Source organism: Coregonus lavaretus (assembly GCF_964263955.1).
Source record: "Coregonus lavaretus genome assembly, contig: HAP1_SCAFFOLD_242, whole genome shotgun sequence".
NCBI classification, from domain to species: domain Eukaryota; kingdom Metazoa; phylum Chordata; class Actinopteri; order Salmoniformes; family Salmonidae; genus Coregonus; species Coregonus lavaretus.
In genome coordinates this window covers 40,878-59,759 of record NW_028157515.1, presented here as the reverse complement: position 1 = coordinate 59,759, position 18,882 = coordinate 40,878, and the positions used below count along the sequence as shown (strand labels likewise).

General features: G+C 47.4%; 2 protein-coding genes across 3 annotated transcripts in view; one reads left to right on the top strand and one right to left on the bottom strand.

The window, feature by feature from the left end:
- Nucleotides 1-13,379, top strand: part of LOC311125340 (striatin-like) — a 108,832-nt gene extending 95,453 nt beyond the window's left edge. For both annotated transcript variants that reach the window (XM_084199390.1, XM_084199389.1), the window contains exons 11-17: nucleotides 1,755-1,930; nucleotides 2,479-2,648; nucleotides 7,453-7,617; nucleotides 7,799-7,939; nucleotides 8,070-8,171; nucleotides 8,794-8,880; nucleotides 10,684-13,379. In XM_084199390.1, coding sequence (XP_084055516.1) covers nucleotides 1,755-1,930; nucleotides 2,479-2,648; nucleotides 7,453-7,617; nucleotides 7,799-7,939; nucleotides 8,070-8,171; nucleotides 8,794-8,880; nucleotides 10,684-10,853 — 1,011 coding nt within the window. In that variant the 3' untranslated portion in view covers nucleotides 10,854-13,379. The remainder of the gene's footprint in view (nucleotides 1-1,754; nucleotides 1,931-2,478; nucleotides 2,649-7,452; nucleotides 7,618-7,798; nucleotides 7,940-8,069; nucleotides 8,172-8,793; nucleotides 8,881-10,683) is intronic.
- Nucleotides 13,380-13,666: 287 nt separating this feature from the next.
- The window catches only part of LOC311125337 (vitrin-like), a gene marked incomplete at its 5' end in the record, with an annotated part of 31,207 nt that continues 25,991 nt past the window's right edge, over nucleotides 13,667-18,882 (bottom strand). Inside the window, one exon of the mRNA XM_084199384.1 lies at nucleotides 13,667-16,226. Within this exon, the coding sequence (XP_084055510.1) occupies nucleotides 16,048-16,226 (179 nt within the window). The remainder of the gene's footprint in view (nucleotides 16,227-18,882) is intronic.

Here is an 18,882-nt window from a genome sequence, read left to right as displayed (position 1 = left end):
ACAGGACTGATGGCTGCTGATAATGGGCCTCTGTACGCCTATGTACAGTTGAAGTCGGAAGTTAACGTACACTTAGGTTGGAGTCATTAAAACTAGTTTTTCAAACACTAGTTTTTCAAAACTATAGTTTTGGCAAGTCGGTTAGGACATCTACTTTGTGCATGACACAAGTAATTTTTCCAACAATTGTTTACAGACAGATTATTTCACTTATAATTCACTGTATCACAATTCCAGTGGGTCAGAAGTTTACATACACTAAGTTGACTGTGCCTTTAAACAGCTTGGACAATTCCAGAAAATGATGTCATGGCTTTAGAAGCTTCTGATAGGCTAATTAACATAATTTGAGTCAATTGGAGGTGTACCTGTGGATGTATTTCAAAGCCTACCTTCAAACTCAGTGCCTCTTTGCTTGACATCATGGGAAAATCAAAATAAATCAGCCAAGACCTCAGAAAATCAATTGTAGACCTCCACAAGTGTGGTTCATCATTGGGAGCAATTTCCAAATGCCTGAAGGTACCATGTTCATCTGTACAAACAATAGTACACAAGTATAAACACCATGGGACCACGCAGCCGTCATACCGCTCAGGAAGGAGACGCGTTCTGTCTCCTAGAGAGGAACGTACTTTGGTGCAAATCAATTGAAGGAAACGGGTACAAAAGTATCTATATCCACAGTAAAACAATTCCTATATTGACATAACCTGAAAGGCCGCTCAGCAAGGAAGAAGCCACTGCTCCAAAACTACAGTTTGCAACTGCACATGGGGACAAAGATCGTACTTTTTGGAGAAATGTCCTCTGGTCTGATGAAACAAAAATAGAACGGTTTGGCCATAATGACCATCGTTATGTTTGGAGGAAAAGTGTGTGGGGTGGGGGGGGCTTACAAGCCGAAGAACACCATCCCAACCGTGAAGCATGGGGGTGGCAGCATCATGCTGTGGGGGTGCTTTGCTGCAGGAGGGACTGGTGCACTTCACAAAATAGATGGCATCATGAGGAAGGAAAATTATGTGGATATATTGAAGCAACATCTCAAGACATCAGTCAGGAAGTTAAAGCTTGGTCGCAAATGGGTCTTCCAAATGGACAATGACCCCCAAGCATACTTCCAAAGTTGTGGCAAAATGGCTTAAGGACAACAAAGTCAAGGTATTGGAGTGGCCATCACAAAGCCCTGACCTCAATCCTATAGAAAATATGTGGGCAGAACTGAAAAAGTGTGTGCGAGCAAGGAGTCTTACAAACCTGACTCAGTTCAACCAGTTCTGTCAGGAGGAATGGGCCAAAATTCACCCAACTTATTGTGGTAGGCTTGTGGAAGGCTACCCGAAACGTTTGACCCAAGTTAAACAATTTAAAGACAATGCTACCAAATACTAATTGAGTGTATGTAAACTTTTGACTCACTGGGAATGTGCTGAAAGAAATAAAAGCTGAAATAAATCATTCTCTCTACTATTATTCTGACATTTCACATTCTTAACATAAAGTGGATCCTAACTGACCTAAGACAGGGAATTTTTACTAGGATTAAATGTCAGGAATTGTGAAAAACTGAGTTTAAATGTATTTGGCTAAGGTGTATGTAAACTTCCGACTTCAACTGTACATTACTATACATTACTGATGTCTGTCCACTCAATACCTTCCTCAACTACAACAAGCACTAAATGCATTAACAAGAGCTGTTCACATACAGACTTTATCTACCCATAATCCATGGCGTTTACCCTACTCAGATCTCCAGCAACCAGGATGCCCTGAGGAGGACGTGGAACCCTAAGTTCACCCTGCGGAGCCACTTCGACGGGATCCGAGGTCTGGCGTTCCACCCCGTGGAACCGGTTCTAGTCACCGCCTCAGAGGACCATACGCTGAAGATGTGGAACCTGCAGAAGACTGCCCCCACCAAGAAGTAAGACTGACCCTCTGTCTAATAACACTATAATATTAACCCTAACCTGCAGAAGACTGCCCCCACCAAGAAGACTGACCCTCTCTGTCTAATAGCACCATAATATTAACCCTAACCAGCAGAAGACAACAGGGAAGACGACAACTCAGTGTCTACTTCACTAAAGCAGAGACTTAGACTAGAGACGTTGCTCTCACCAGGTTTGGAGTCAATTCCTCTCACCAGGTTTGGAGTCAATTCATCTCACCAGGTTTGGAGTCAATTCATCTCACCAGGTTTGGAGTCAATTCATCTCACCAGGTTTGGAGTCCATTCCTCATTGGGGAGAATTTGAATTTCAGTTTACTTCCTGAATTTAATAAATGAAAATGGAATTGACTCCAAACCTGGTGAGAGGAGTTGACTCCAAACCTGGTGAGAGGAATTGACTCCAAACCTGGTGAGAGGAATTGACTCCAAACCTGGTGAGAGGAAATGTTGCCTTTATACAGTCCAGATTGTCTATAAACTGTCTAACTCACTATTTCTCTCTCTGTCTTTATCTCCAGGAGTGCCTCTCTTGACGTGGAACCCATCTACACGTTCAGGGCCCACCAGGGTGCAGTGCTGTGTGTAGTGATGAGCAGTACAGGAGAGCAATGTTTCAGTGGAGGGGTGGACGGGACCATTCAGAGCTGGAACATCCCTAACCCTAACGTAGACCCATACGATTCATACGGTAAGAACAGAGGTTTGGCTGGCTGCCTGTATCTCTCTCTGTCTCGGCTCTCTCTCTGTCTCGGCTCTCTCTCGGCTCTCTCTCTGTTTCGGCTCTCTCTCTGTCTCGGCTCTCTCTCTGTCTCGGCTCTCTCTCTGTCTCGGCTCTCTCTCTGTCTTGGCTCTCTCTGTCTCGGCTCTCTCTGTCTCGGCTCTCTCTGTCTCGGCTCTCTCTGTGTCGGCTCTCTCTCTCTCTGTCTCGGCTCTCTCTCTCTCTGTCTCGGCTCTCTCTCTCTGTCTCGGCTCTCTCTCTCTCTGTCTCGGCTCTCTCTCTCTCTGTCTCGGCTCTCTCTCTCTCTGTCTCGGCTCTCTCTCTCTCTGTCTCGGCTCTCTCTCTCTCTGTCTCGGCTCTCTCTGTCTCGGCTCTCTCTCTCTCTGTCTCGGCTCTCTCTCTCTCTGTCTCGGCTCTCTCTCTCTCTGTCTCGGCTCTCTCTCTCTCTGTCTCGGCTCTCTCTCTCTCTGTCTCGGCTCTCTCTGTCTCGGCTCTCTCTGTCTCGGCTCTCTCTCTCTCTGTCTCGGCTCTCTCTCTCTCTCTGTCTCGGCTCTCTCTCTCTCTCTGTCTCGGCTCTCTCTCTCTCTGTCTCGGCTCTCTCTCTCTCTGTCTCGGCTCTCTCTCTCTCTGTCTCGGCTCTCTCTCTCTCTGTCTCGGCTCTCTCTCTCTCTGTCTCGGCTCTCTCTCTCTCTGTCTCGGCTCTCTCTCTCTCTGTCTCGGCTCTCTCTCTCTCTGTCTCGGCTCTCTCTCTCTCTGTCTCGGCTCTCTCTCTCTCTGTCTCGGCTCTCTCTCTCTCTGTCTCGGCTCTCTCTGTCTCGGCTCTCTCTCTCTCTCTCTCTGTCTCGGCTATCTCTCTCTCTCTCTCTGTCTCGGCTATCTCTCTCTCTGTCTCGGCTCTCTCTGTCTCGGCTCTCTCTCTCTCTGTCTCGGCTCTCTCTCTCTCTGTCTCGGCTCTCTCTCTCTCTTTCTCGGCTCTCTCTCTGTCTCTGTCTCGGCTCTCTCTCTCTCTCGGCTCTCTCTCTCGGCTCTCTCTCTCTCTGTCTCGGCTCTCTCTCTCTCTGTCTCGGCTCTCTCTCTCTCTGTCTCGGCTCTCTCTCTCTCTGTCTCGGCTCTCTCTCTCTCGGTCTCGGCTCTCTCTCTCTCTGTCTCGGCTCTCTCTCTCTCTCTCTCTGTCTCGGCTCTCTCTGTCTCGGCTGTCTCGGCTCTCTCTCTCGGCTCTCTCTCTCTCTGTCTCGGCTCTCTCTCTCTCTCTCTGTCTCGGCTCTCTCTCTCTCTCTCTGTCTTGGCTCTCTCTCTCTCTCTCTCTGTCTCGGCTCTCTCTCTCTCTCTCTCTGTCTCGGCTCTCTCTCTCTCTCTCTCTGTCTCGGCTCTCTCTGTCTCGGCTCTCTCTCTCTCTGTCTCGGCTCTCTCTCTCTCTGTCTCGGCTCTCTCTCTCTCTGTCTCGGCTCTCTCTCTCTGTCTCGGCTCTCTCTCTCTCTGTCTCGGCTCTCTCTCTCTGTCTCGGCTCTCTCTCTCTCTGTCTCGGCTCTCTCTCTCTCTGTCTCGGCTCTCTCTCTCTCTGTCTCGGCTCTCTCTGTCTCGGCTCTCTCTCTCTCTGTCTCGGCTCTCTCTCTGTCTCGGCTCTCTCTGTCTCGGCTCTCTCTCTCTCTGTCTCGGCTCTCTCTCTGTCTCTGTCTCGGCTCTCTCTCTCTCTCGGTTCTCTCTCTCGGCTCTCTCTCTCTCTCTGTCTCGGCTCTCTCTCTCTCTGTCTCGGCTCTCTCTCTCTCTCTGTCTCGGCTCTCTCTGTCTCGGCTCTCTCTCTCTCTCTCTGTCTCGGCTCTCTCTCTCTCTGTCTCGGCTCTCTCTCTCTCTGTCTCGGCTCTCTCTCTCTCGGTCTCGGCTCTCTCTCTGTCTCGGCTCTCTCTCTCTCTCTGTCTCGGCTCTCTCTCTCTCTGCTGTCTCGGCTCTCTCTCTCTCTGTCTCGGCTCTCTCTCTCTCTGTCTCGGCACTCTCTCTCTCTGTCTCGGCTCTCTCTCTCTCTCTCTGTCTCGGCTCTCTCTCTCTCTCTCTGTCTCGGCTCTCTCTCTCTCTGTCTCGGCTCTCTCTCTCTCTGTCTCGGCTCTCTCTGTCTCGGCTCTCTCTCTCTCTGTCTCGGCTCTCTCTCTCTCTGTCTCGGCTCTCTCTCTCTCTGTCTCGGCTCTCTCTCTCTCTCTGTCTCGGCTCTCTCTGTCTCGGCTCTCTCTCTCTCTGTCTCGGCTCTCTCTCTGTCTCTGTCTCGGCTCTCTCTCTCTCTCGGCTCTCTCTCTCGGCTCTCTCTCTCTCTGTCTCGGCTCTCTCTCTCTGTCTCGGCTCTCTCTCTCTCTCTGTCTCGGCTCTCTCTCTCTCTGTCTCGGCTCTCTCTCTCTCTCTCTGTCTCGGCTCTCTCTCTCTCTGTCTCGGCTCTCTCTCTCTCTGTCTCGGCTCTCTCTCTCTCTGTCTCGGCTCTCTCTCTCTCTGTCTCGGCTCTCTCTCTCTCTCGGTCTCGGCTCTCTCTCTCTCTCTCTCTGTCTCGGCTCTCTCTCTCTCTCTCTCTCTGTCTCGGCTCTCTCTGTCTTGGCTGTCTCGGCTCTCTCTCTCTCTGTCTCGGCTCTCTCTCTCTCTGTCTCGGCTCTCTCTCTCTCTCTCTGTCTCGGCTCTCTCTCTCTCTCTCTGTCTCGGCTCTCTCTGTCTCGGCTCTCTCTCTCTCTGTCTCGGCACTCTCTCTCTCGGCACTCTCTCTCTCGGCACTCTCTCTCTCTGTCTCGGCTCTCTCTGTCTCGGCTCTCTCTGTCTCGGCTCTCTCTGTCTCGGGTCTCGGCTCTCTCTGTCTCGGCTCTCTCTGTCTCGGCTCTCTCGGCTCTCTCTGTCTCGGCTCTCTCTGTCTCGGCTGTCTCGGCTCTCTCTGTCTCGGCTCTCTCTGTCTCGGCTCTCTGTCTCGGCTCTCTGTCTCGGCTCTCTCTGTCTCGGCTGTCTCGGCTCTCTCTGTCTCGGCTCTCTCGCTTTCTGTCTGTTTCTCTGCCTCTGTTTCTTCCTCCGTTTGTCTACATATACAGTGCATTTGGAAAGTATTCAGACCCCTTTCATTTTCCCACATTTTGTTACATTACAGCCTTATTCTGAAATGGATTAAATAGTTTTTTTCCCCTCATCAATCTACACACAATACCCCATAATGACATTTTTGCAAATGTATTAAAAATAAACAACTGAAATATCACATTTACATAAGTATTCAGTCCTTCTACTCAGTATTTTGTTGAAGCACCTTTGGCAGTGATTACAGCCTCGAGTCTTCTTGGGTATGATGCTACAAGCTTGGCACACCTGTATTTGGGGAGTTTCTCCCATTCTGCTCTGCAGATCCTCTCAAGCTCTGTCAGGTTGGATGTGGAGCGTCGCTGCACAGCTATTTTCAGTTCTCTCCAGAGGTGTTCGATCGGGTTCAAGTCCGGGCTCTGGCTAGGCCACTCAAGGACATTCAGAGCCTTGTCTTGAAGCCACTCCTGCGTTGTCTTGGCTGTGTGCTTAGGGTCGTTGTCCTGTTGGAAGGTGAACCTTCGCCCCAATCTGAGGTCCTGAGTGCTCTGGAGCAGGTTTTCATCAAGGATCTCTCTGTACTTTGCTCCGTTCATCTTTACCTCGATCCTGACTAGTCTCCCAGTCCCTGCTGCTGAAAAACATCCCCACAGCATGATGTTGCCACCACCATGCTTCACCGTAGGGATGGTGCAAGGTTTCCTCCAGACGTGACGCTTGGCATTCAGGCCAAAGAGTTCAATCTTGGTTTCATCAGACCAGAGAATCTTGTTTCTCATGGTCTGAGAGTCTTTAGGTGCCTTTTAGCAAACTCCAAGTGGGCTGTCATGTGCCTTTTACTGAGGAGTGGCTTCTGTCTGGCCACTCTACCATAAAGGCCTGATTGGTGGAGTGCTGCAAAGATGGTTGTCCTTCTGGAAGGTTCTCCCATCTCCACAGAGGAACTCTAGAGCTCTGTCAGAGTGACCATCGGGTTCTTGGTCACCTCCCTGACCAAGGCCCTTCTCCCCTGATTGCTCAGTTTGGCCGGGCAGCCAGCTTTAGGAAGAGTCTTGGTGGTTCCAAACTTCTTCCATTTAAGAATGATGGAGGCCACTGTGTTCTTGGGGACCTTCAATGCTGCAGAAATGTTTTGGTACCCTTCCCCAGATCTGTGCCTCGACACAATCCTGTCTCGGAGCTCTATGGACAATTCCTTCGACCTTATGGCTTGGTTTTTGCTCTGACATGCTCTGACCCTTTGCTATGAGACTCGAAATTGAACTCAGGTGCATCCTGTTTCCATTGATCATTCTTGAGATGTTTCAACAACTTGGAGTCCACCTGTGGTAAATTCGATTGATTGGACATGATTTGGAAAGGCACACACCTGTCTATATAAGGTCCCACAGTTGTGGTGTGTGCCTTTCCAAATCATGTCCAATCAATTGAATTTACCACAGGTGGACTCCAATCAAGTTGTTGAAACATCTCAAGGATGATCAATGGAAACAGGATGCACCTGAGTTCAATTTCGAGTCTCATAGCAAAGGGTCTGAATATTTCTGTTTTATATTTTTAATACATTTGCAAAAATGTCTAAAAACCTGTTTTCGCTTTGCCATTATGGGGTATTGTGTGTAAATTGATGAGGACATTTTTTTTTCATCCATTTTCGAATAAGGCTGTAGCGTGACAAAATGTGGAAAACGTCAAGGGGTCTGAATACTTTCCAAATACACTCTCTCTCTCTCTGTCATAGAGCCGTCTGTCCTGCGGGGGGCGCTGTGTGGTCATACTGACTCGGTGTGGGGTCTGGTCTACAGTAGTGTTCATCAGAGACTCCTGTCTTGCTCTGGAGACGGCACCGTCAGGCTGTGGGACGCCTCCAATACCAAGCCGGCCCTGGCCACCTTCCACAATAAAGGTACACTCAGACAGACACATCAGCCGATATGGTTCAGTGACTTTAACTGAGTTGTTAGGAGGTGTGACGAGTTGGAGGATGAGTTGACAATTAGGGGGTTTGGATTAGTGACTAATGTCTGAGTACATTGATGTTTTAACCCATGGAATGTCATGTGTTTTTGTCTCGCTTCCTGCTTCAGAGTTTGGCGTGCCGTCCTCAGTGGACCTGGTCTGCAGTGACCCCGCCCACATGGTGACATCATTCACCAGCGGTCAGATTGGCCTGTTCAACATGGAGACACAGCAACTGGTGCTCAACTTGGAGTCCACTGCAGAGACGGGTAAGTCTGGAGGGAGGGAGGAGGGGTGGGAGGGAGGGAGGGAGGAGGAGGGGTGGGTGGGAGGGAGGGAGGGAGGGAGGGATGGTCAGATTGGCCTGTTCAACAAGGAATCAACCTCTCCTCTCCCCAGGTACCCCCTGTCAGATCAACAGGGTGCTGAGCCACCCCACCCTCCCCATCACCATCACCGCTGAGGAGGACAGACACATCAAGTTCTTCGACAACAACACAGGTAACACGACAACACCACAGGTAACACGACAACAACACAGGTAACACGACAACAACACCACAGGTAACACGACAACAACACCACAGGTAACGCGACAACAACACAGGTAACGCGACAACAACACAGGTAACGCGACAACAACACAGGTAACACGACAACAACACCACAGGTAACACGACAACAACACAGGTAACACGACAACACCACAGGTAACACGACAACAACACCACAGGTAACGCGACAACAACACAGGTAACGCGACAACAACACAGGTAACACGACAACACCACCACAGGTAACACGACAACAACACCACAGGTAACACGACAACAACACAGGTAACACAACCATTTTGCTGGTCTACATACAAACGTTCTATTAGTTTTTCACTCCAACAGTGTCCTCCACACAGAACTAAATAGGATCTCAATGGTCCTCCATCAGTCCCAACTTAAATCTAAAAGTATTTAGAATATTGCAGTCGTCCGGTTTTTACCACATCCTGATCAAGTTTGGTTTATCACAGCAGTTAGTTTTTAAATGTAGAGTGAATACACATAAACTGATGCACTCACAGAAAGCAGAAACATTCAATTAACAAATGTCAATTTGAACTCTTCAGGAAAGCTGATCCACTCGATGGTGGCCCACCTGGATGCAGTTACCAGTCTAGCTGTCGACCCCAACGGGCTCTATCTGATGTCTGGCAGTAAGTAGCTAACAACTCTAGATCAATGATTTCTAACATCCTTAGCTAGATAGATACCTTGTCATTCTGCATGCAATGGTAGGAGAGTCCATGTGAGGATATGACAGACCTTATAAAACAGGAGAGGGCCTAGAACTGAGCCCTGGGGGACACCAGAGCTGTATACTTTATAAAACAGGAGAGGGCCTAGAACTGAGCCCTGGGGGACACCAGAGCAGTATACTTTATAAAACAGGAGAGGGCCTAGAACTGAGCCCTGGGGGACACCGGAGCTGTATACTTTATAAAACAGGAGAGGGCCTAGAACTGAGCCCTGGGGGACACCGGAGCTGTATACTTTATAAAACAGGAGAGGGCCTAGAACTGAGCCCTGGGGGACACCGGTGCTGTATACTTTATAAAACAGGAGAGGGTCTAGAACTGAGCCCTGGGGGACACCGGAGCTGTATACTTTATAAAACAGGAGAGGGCCTAGAACTGAGCCCTGGGGGACACCAGACCTGTATACTTTATAAAACAGGAGAGGGCCTAGAACTGAGCCCTGGGGGACACCGGAGCTGTATACTTTATAAAACAGGAGAGGGCCTAGAACTGAGCCCTGGGGGACACCAGAGCTGTATACTTTATAAAACAGGAGAGGGTCTAGAACTGAGCCCTGGGGGACACCGGAGCTGTATACTTTATAAAACAGGAGAGGGTCTAGAACTGAGCCCTGGGGGACACCGGAGCTGTATACTTTATAAAACAGGAGAGGGTCTAGAACTGAGCCCTGGGGGACACCGGAGCTGTATACTTTATAAAACAGGAGAGGGCCTAGAACTGAGCCCTGGGGGACACCGGAGCTGTATACTTTATAAAACAGGAGAGGGCCTAGAACTGAGCCCTGGGGGACACCAGAGCTGTATACTTTATAAAACAGGAGAGGGCCTAGAACTGAGCCCTGGGGGACACCGGAGCTGTATACTTTATAAAACAGGAGAGGGCCTAGAACTGAGCCCTGGGGGACACCGGAGCTGTATACTTTATAAAACAGGAGAGGGCCTAGAACTGAGCCCTGGGGGACACCGGAGCTGTATACTTTATAAAACAGGAGAGGGCCTAGAACTGAGCCCTGGGGGACACCAGAGCAGTATACTTTATAAAACAGGAGAGGGCCTAGAACTGAGCCCTGGGGGACACCAGAGCTGTATACTTTATAAAACAGGAGAGGGCCTAGAACTGAGCCCTGGGGGACACCGGAGCTGTATACTTTATAAAACAGGAGAGGGCCTAGAACTGAGCCCTGGGGGACACCAGAGCTGTATACTTTATAAAACAGGAGAGGGTCTAGAACTGAGCCCTGGGGGACACCGGAGCTGTATACTTTATAAAACAGGAGAGGGCCTAGAACTGAGCCCTGGGGGACACCGGAGCTGTATACTTTATAAAACAGGAGAGGGCCTAGAACTGAGCCCTGGGGGACACCAGAGCTGTATACTTTATAAAACAGGAGAGGGTCTAGAACTGAGCCCTGGGGGACACCGGAGCTGTATACTTTATAAAACAGGAGAGGGTCTAGAACTGAGCCCTGGGGGACACCGGAGCTGTATACTTTATGTAAACTGCCTTGTCGCCCAACTACTGTTCACCTTCCTCTCCCCTCCCTAATCCCTGTCTCCTCTCCTCCCTCTCCGGTTGACTGCTCTATTCGTCTGCTCTCGTTCCCCTCCCTAATCCCTGTCTCCTCTCCTTCCTCAGGTCATGACTGTTCTATTCGTCTGCTCTCGTTCCCCTCCCTAATCCCTGTCTCCTCTCCTTCCTCAGGTCATGACTGTTCTATTCGTCTGTGGAACCTGGAGACTAAGACGTGTATCCAGGAGTTTACGGCTCACAGGAAGAAGAATGATGAGTCTATCCATGACGTGGCCTTCCACCCCTCTAAGGCTTACATCGCCTCCGCCGGGGCAGACGCTCTCGCCAAGGTGTTCGTATGACGAGGACCTATCACAGCCCACCGACACAGCCTCCCAGCACCAGGGATCAATAGACGCACAGGAGGGGCGGGACCTTAAGAAATGGGCGTGTGGGGTTCCACGCAGACTTCCCCTCTCACGCTACTGGTTCCCTGTTTTGACTGGCGGATGATGCAGCCAATAGCCACTACCAAGACCCAGACTAGGCCCGCCTCCAGAGGGAGAGGGCCAGGGCTGTGGTTGGCTGGGAGGTCTGTTAGGAAAACAGCGATTGGGCACAAGGCTTCCTCCTCTTTGTACAGTCCAGGCAGGCCCCTGGGTGTGACCGGAAACAGAGCCCCTCCTCTTTCTCCAAGCTGCAGCCAATGAACACCCACACAGACTGACTACAGTCTACAGACCACAGACTGATACTATGGTCTTCAGACTAATCTTATGATCTGTCTTCCCTTCACAGCTAGCGAGGGGGTTGAAGACAGACGGACGGGGGTTTTATAGTGTAGACTCACTGGGGAGGTGGAGCACCATGCCCTAAACCCCTAACCCTACCCTCTCCCCATTAACCAGAACCCCAGGCCCCCATTTCCCCAGTCTCTAGGTCCAGGCTTCTCCTCTCAGACCAGGGTGGACTGTCTGCTCCCTGGTCCCTCCTCTCCTTCTCCTCTCAGACCAGGGTGGACTGTCTGCTCCCTGGTCCTTCCTCTCCTTCTCCTCTCAGACCAGGGTGGACTGTCTGCTCCCTGGTCCTTCCTCTCCTTCTCCTCTCAGACCAGGGTGGACTGTCTGCTCCCTGGTCCCTCCTCTCCTTCTCCTCCAGGTCAGGTTCAGTGTTGTGATGGAGATGGAGATGTGGGGTACTTACTGATGACTGGCTGCGGCTGACTGTCAGGGATGGAAGCATCTCGCTTTTCCCCTCTGCTTCCAAGGCTGACTCCGTCTCCCCCGTGTCTCCCCTGTCCCCCCTTGTCTCTCCCGTGTCTCCCTGTGTCTCTCCCCTGTGTCTCCCCCGTGTCTCCCCAGTCTCCCCCGTGTCTCCCCCGTGTCTCCCCCGTTGTCTCTCCCGTGTCTCCCTGTGTCTCTCCCCTGTGTCTCCCCAGTCTCTCCCCTGTCTCCCCCGTGTCTCCCCCGTTGTCTCTCCCGTGTCTCCCCCGTTGTCTCTCCCCTGTGTCTCCCCAGTCTCTCCCCTGTCTCCCCAGTCTCTCCCGTGTCTCCCCATGTCTCTCCCGTGTCTCCCTGTGTCTCTCCCCTGTGTCTCCCCAGTCTCTCCCCTGTCTCCCCAGTCTCTCCCGTGTCTCCCCATGTCTCTCCCGTGTCTCCCTGTGTCTCTCCCCTGTGTCTCCCCCGTGTCTCCCCAGTCTCCCCTGTGTCTCCCCCGTGTTTCTCCCGTGTTTCTCCCCCGTGTCTCCCCCCCGTCTCCCCCCAGTCTCCTCCGCCAGCCAGCAGCCTTTCTCGCTCTGCTTTCCTTTTTAAAAACACTTATTGAAAAATGTGCCTTTGCTTTCAAAAAAGGTCTTGAAACAAAAGTTATTTTACAGAGCATCTGTTTTTGCGGGGTGGGGGAGACTGAGTGGATGGGGAAAGGTTGTCACGATGGTGTTCATTTTAACAAAACTTTGGATGTAAAATTACAAATACTTATAATAAACAAAATATATAAGTATGAAAATGTATGTCGCTCTGGAAAAGAGCGTCTCCTAAATGACTAAAATGTAAAAAAAAATATATATATATATATATATATATATTAAGTCTTAAAACTTACTGTGCTGAAGTGAGTTTGAGTGCTAATTTTTTTTTTAATAGCATGGGTGGATATTAGCCTGGTCCCAGATCTGTTTGTGCTGTCTTGCCATTGACCATATAGGAGTTGGAAAGACGGCACTAACAGATCTGGGACCAGGGTAGAGGGGAATCAGCCAAACTGACAGAGCTGAAACAGACCATCAAGTAAATATTTCCTGTTTTGTTAGAAGAATTCCTAGTTATAACTGTACACTGCAAAAAAACAAGTTCAATTACAAATTCATGTTTCCAAAGTAAACCATCTGGTTCTACAATATGAGGTTTAGTAATGTAGCAACAGACGTTGGGTCCATCTTTACAATACAGGCCACTGAGCCGTACTGTATGTGTCTAACGTCTCAGAGTAGGTGTGCCTCCCAAATGGCTCCCTAAGTAGTGCACTACTTTAGACCAGAGAATGGCACCCTATTCCCTATATAGTGCACTACTTTAGACCAGAGAATGGCACCCTATTCCCTATATAGTGCACTACTTTAGACCAGAGAATGGCACCCTATTCCCTATATAGTGCATTACTTTTGATTAGGATCCGCAGGGCTCTGGGATGCAGACGCCGCTGTCCTCAAGCTGTAGTTACAGTACAATGTGTTATATTCACACACAAATTTAAAAAATAAATAATTTTCCCACAAATCCATCAAGATATCCATGTAACTTACAAGTTCAAATGAGCAATTTTCTCAGACAGTCAGTCGCTGGTTTGTATATGAATGTCTGTTCTCATTAAAACTGCTGTAAAATCTTTGTTTCTGTCCATTATTTTGAGAGAGAGAGAGAGAGAGAGAGAGATTTTTTACAACATAAACCTGGGAATTGAGAGAGCGGGAGGAGGAAGAGAAGAGGATTCTACAACAATGCGTTCGCTGTAGATAAAGGATTTTTCTTCCTGCAGTATTGTCTTCTCTAGAGTTGCAAAATTCCAGTGACACTCCCCAAATTCCCAGGTGTTCTAGAAATCATGTTTGGAGGATTCTTGGATGTTCTTTATTCCCTCGTGATTCTGGGAATCTTCCAACTGAGATTTCTTGAAAAACTTGGGAATTTTTAGGAAAATCTCCAGAATGTTGCAGTCCTTTTCTCCACGCTTGAGTGGTGTGGGTTGTATGTAATGTTGTTTGGTATAGAACAGGAATGATGGTATAGAGATGTCTAGTCCATGTCAAAACTATGATACATTACTAACGTCTAATAATTATCTAATATAACTGCACACAAATGTGTACAGATTTTAGTTTTTGCATATGATTACTCTTACCTGTTAACAAATACCTATGTCTCTGAAGAACATCTCAACGCAAGTTTTTTTTTCAGTATGATTTTATTAAAAATAGCATTAAAATATTGGATCAGATATGTATTTGAAAATAACAAACGGCTTTTTTTAATATGCATATGTACAAACACAAACAGGATTAAAAATAAAAACTGGGAGGAGATTATATAAATACTCTGAACAAACCAATATCAGTCACGTGAACAAGAGGGGAGAATAGAGGGAGGAGAAGAGCTGGGTTGTGTTCATTAGTCACGAAACGGAAGAAAATGGACTGAAAACAGGGGAGGGACTACTTGAATCTGTCGAATAATAAGAAACTCATTTTCCCTTGCTTAAATGTTTTGCTATGGTGTGCACTAATGAATATGCTCCTGGTTTTCATTTGTGAGGAACACGGTTTAGGTTAAAAAAAATATTCAAGTTTGATCTATTTATAGGTTCACTATCAGAGCTGAAAGAAAACTACAACTCCATCTTGAAGCGCTTCACTTTAATTTGACCATGTGTTAATTTGCCATATATAAAGAGAACTGTTCATTTTTTGGGGGGATTAATAGACAGCTGTTAGGAGCCAGCTAGAGTTACCAAGTAAGACATGTTATCTAATTGGAAATGCTAAAGATGTTACCTTCAGGTTTTAAACCTTGTTAGCTGCTAACATGTTAAGTCATAAGTATGGCCCCTTCAGTTTTTTGGGGGGATTGAAAGTATTATATGGCTTACACATACACAGTCAGCATGCATCGAAAACATCCAAGCAGACTCTTGACTGTTTTGGAGGAAAAACGTACACAACGTCCCTAAAATCAAATCTCTCCTCTATAAAAGACAACACAGTATATATATATACACACACGTGGTCAAATTCTGACGAGAAGACCATAATATGGCTGAATTCCCAAAATGTGGTGCGACGACGCCGGTCCTCTCTCAGTCTTATTCATTTCCAATCTCCCCTATTGTAAAGCACCATATTGTGTTTCTGCAGTGTGTTAATAAGCCATAAGGGGAAGTGTTAAGCACCATGTCCCCATAAGGCTGTGTTTCTCTGTAAGCACCATGTCCCCATAAGGCTATGTTTCTCTGTAAGCACCATGTCCCCATAAGGCTGTGTTTCTCTGTAAGCACCATGTCCCCCCATAAGGCTATGTTTCTCTGTAAGCACCATGTCCCCATAAGGCTATGTTTCTCTGTAAGCACCATGTCCCCATAAGGCTGTGTTTCTCTGTAAGCACCAGATTGTGTGGTGGTGTTAAGCCGGAAGACTAAGTGCTAGGGGTGCTTTTGTAGTCTATAGTTTTTTCTGTAAGCATCAGGGTTGGGCTCAATTCTAATTTAAGTCAGTCAATTCAGGAAGTGATTTTGAATTTAAACTTTAGAAAACATGTAATCTTTTGAAATGTATTGTTTATCCTTTTCAGTTCATTGAGAAGTCATTGAAAATAAAAGCACTTTTTTCAATTATTGAATTGGAATTTGTTTACATTCTGAATTGACGGCCTTCGATTCGAATTGACTCCAACCCCTGGTACTTTTCCGTTTCGATCAATTATATTACATGATTAGGAGTGAAAACACAAAATACCCCCCGTTCCTGACTGTTAATATAACACGAACAACAGTTGGGATCGCATGGCCAAAGTTTAATCATTGTGATCCAATGACTTCAAATTATTTTGATTCATGTTCGTATATACCCACTGCCTTCCGCTTCAAACCAATAACCTCCCTTGGGAATTTAACTATTGCCAATTCAGCACCAACTTTTACAACAGTTCTGCACAATTTTTCATTTGGTAACTTACCGGTAATACGTTCTGTAAAGACCCTGTCCTGTCTCCGTGATAAATGTAGTGACAGTGCAGGACTATGTAGACCTACCCTAATTAGCAACAGCTAATGGGGATCCTAATAAAATACCTAACCCCTCTCCCTACAGCCCCCTAACGCCCTGTTTGAATACTTTAGAAATGCTTCCTCGCTTCCTTGTTTCCTTGATATGTAAGCGCAGATTTATAAGTAACTGGAGTGGCCTATGAGCCCTATGGGCACTGGTCTAAAGTAGTGCACTACATAGGGAATAGGGTGCCATTCTCTGGTCTAAAGTAGTGCACTACATAGGGAATAGGGTGCCCCTCAGTTGCGTGGCTGTGAGTTGAACTCCTGACAGATGTTGTTGACCACCTTGGGGACGAACTTGTAGAGGCTGTCAAACTCATCCACGAAGTAGGAGTGCTCCTTGTCGGGGTCGGTGGCGATGTACTCCAGCTCGTCCTGCGCTGCCCAGGCAATGCCGATGGAGTACGCTATCACACCTGGAGAGAGACAGGTAGTTAGAGAGAGACTGGAGTACGCTATCACACCTGGAGAGAGACGGGTAGTTAGAGACTGGAGTAGACTATCACACCTGGAGAGAGACGGGTAGTTAGAGACTGGAGTAGACTATCACAACTGGACAAACAGGAGACCAGGAGTGGGCAAACCTTTTGGCTCGATGGCCACGTTGGGATTTCAGAATTCGACAGAGGGGCCATACAGATTATTTTTTGCAACCTATTTGTTTGTAAAGATTTTGCCAGCCAGGAAAAGGGCACTTATTAGAAAATATATTAGGTCCATTATCATTTCTACATACTTTCTATATCTAGTCTTGGATGTTAAACATTTCTACTAATTCCCTCGCGGGCCGTAGTTTTCCCACCGCTGGATTAGACTGATAGAGATTGAGTATTAGGCTATCACACCTGGACCACAGTAAAGATTAGATTAGATACTAGCCACATATACTTCGTGACCAAAAGTATGTGGACACCTGCTCGTCAAACATCTCATTCCAAAATCATGGCCATTAATATGGAGTTGGTCCCCCCCCTTTGCTGCTATACCAGCCTCCACTCTTCTGGGAAGGCTTTCCACTAGATGTTGGAAAATTGCTGCGGGGGACTTGCTTCCATTAAGCCACAAGAGCGTTAGTGAGGTCAGGCACTGATGTTGGGCGATTAGGTCTGGCTCGCAGTCGGCGTTCCAATTCATCCCAAAGGTGTTCGATGGGGTTGAAGTCAGGGCTCAGTGCAGGCCAGTCAAGTTTTTCCACATCGATCTCGACAAACCATTTCAGTATGGACCTCGCTTTGTGCACGGGGGCATTGTCATGCTGAAACAGGAAAGGGCCTTCCCCAAACTGTTGCCACAAAGTTGGAAGCACAGAATCATCTATAATGTAATTGTATGCTGTAGCGTTAGGATTTTCCTTCACTGGAACTAAATGGCCTAGGCCGAACCATGAAAAACAGGTAGCGTTCTCCTGGCATCTGCCAAACCCAGATTCGTCCGTCGGACTGCTAGATGGTGAAGTGTGATTCATCACTCCAGAGTCCAATGGCGGCAAGCTTTACACCACTCCAGCTGACGCTTGGCATTGCGCATGGTGATCTTAGGCTTGTGTGCGGCTGCTCGGCCATTGAAACCCATTTCATGAAGCTTCCGACAAACGTTTATTGTGCTATTGCTTCCAGAGGCAGTTTGGAACACGGTAGTGAGTGTTGCATTTGATTGATTGATTTTTACGTGCTTCAGCACTCAGCGGTCCCGTTCTGTGAGCTTGTGTGGCCTACCACTTTGCAGCTGAGCCGTTGTTGCTCCTAGACGTTTCCACTTCACAATAACAGCACTTACAGTTGACCAGGGCAGCTCTAGCAGGGCAGAAAATTTGACTAAATGACTTATTGGAAAGGTGGCATCCTATGACGGTGCCACGTTGAAAGTCACTGAGCTCTTCAGTAAGGCCATTCTACTGCCAATGTTTGTCTATGGAGATCGCATGGCTGTGTGCTTGATTTTATACACCTGTCAGCAACGGGTGTGGATGAAATAGCCGAATCCACTAATTTGAAGGGGTGTCCACATACTTTTGTTTATATAGTGTATCTGTGATCAATATCTGTATTCCCAGTCATGTGAAATCCATAGATTAACTAATTAATTTCTTTCAATTTACTGATTTCCTTACATGAACTGTAACTCTTTGAATTGTTGCGTGTTGCATTTATATTCTTGTTCAGTGTAGCTTTCATTACATTTCAACTTGGTTTCACAACAACTTAGCTTTCATTACATTTAAACTGATCAATTCAACTTGGTTTCACAACAACTTAGCTTTCATTATATTTCAACTGATCAATTCAACTTGGTTTCACAACAACTTAGCTTTAATTATATTTCAACTTGGTTTCAAATAAAATTGTATTTGTCGCTGAATAAAACAGGTGTAGACCTTAAAGTGAAATTAGTCATTAAAACCTGTTTTTCAACCACTCCACAGATGTCTTGTTAACAAACTATAGTTTTGGCAAGTCGGTTAGGACATCTACTTTATGCATGACACAAGTAATTTTTCCAACAATTGTTTACAGACAGATTATTTCAGTTATAATTCACTGTATCACAATTCCAGTGGGTCAGAAGTTTACATACACTAAGTTGACTGTGCCTTTAAACAGCTTGGAAAATTCCAGAAAATGATGTCATGGCTTTAGAAGCTTCTGATTGGCTAATTGACATAGTTTGAGTCAATTGGAGATGTACCTGTGGATGTATTTCAAGGCCTACCTTCAAACTCAGTGCCTCTTTGCTTGACATCATGGGAAAATCAAAAGAAATCAGCCAAGACCTCAGAAAACAAATTGTAGACCTCCACAAGTGTGGTTCATCCTTGGGAGCAATTTCCAAACGCCTGAAAGTACCACGTTCATCTGTACAAACAATAGTACGCAAGTATAAACACTATCGGACCACGCAGCCGTCATACCGCTCAGGAAGGAGATGCGTTCTGTCTCCTAGTGATGAACATACTTTGGTGCGAAAAGTGCAAATCAATCCCAGAACAACAGCAAAGGACCTTGTGAAGATGCTGGAGGAAACCGGTACAAAAGTATCTATATCCACAGTAAAACGAGTCCTATATCGACATAA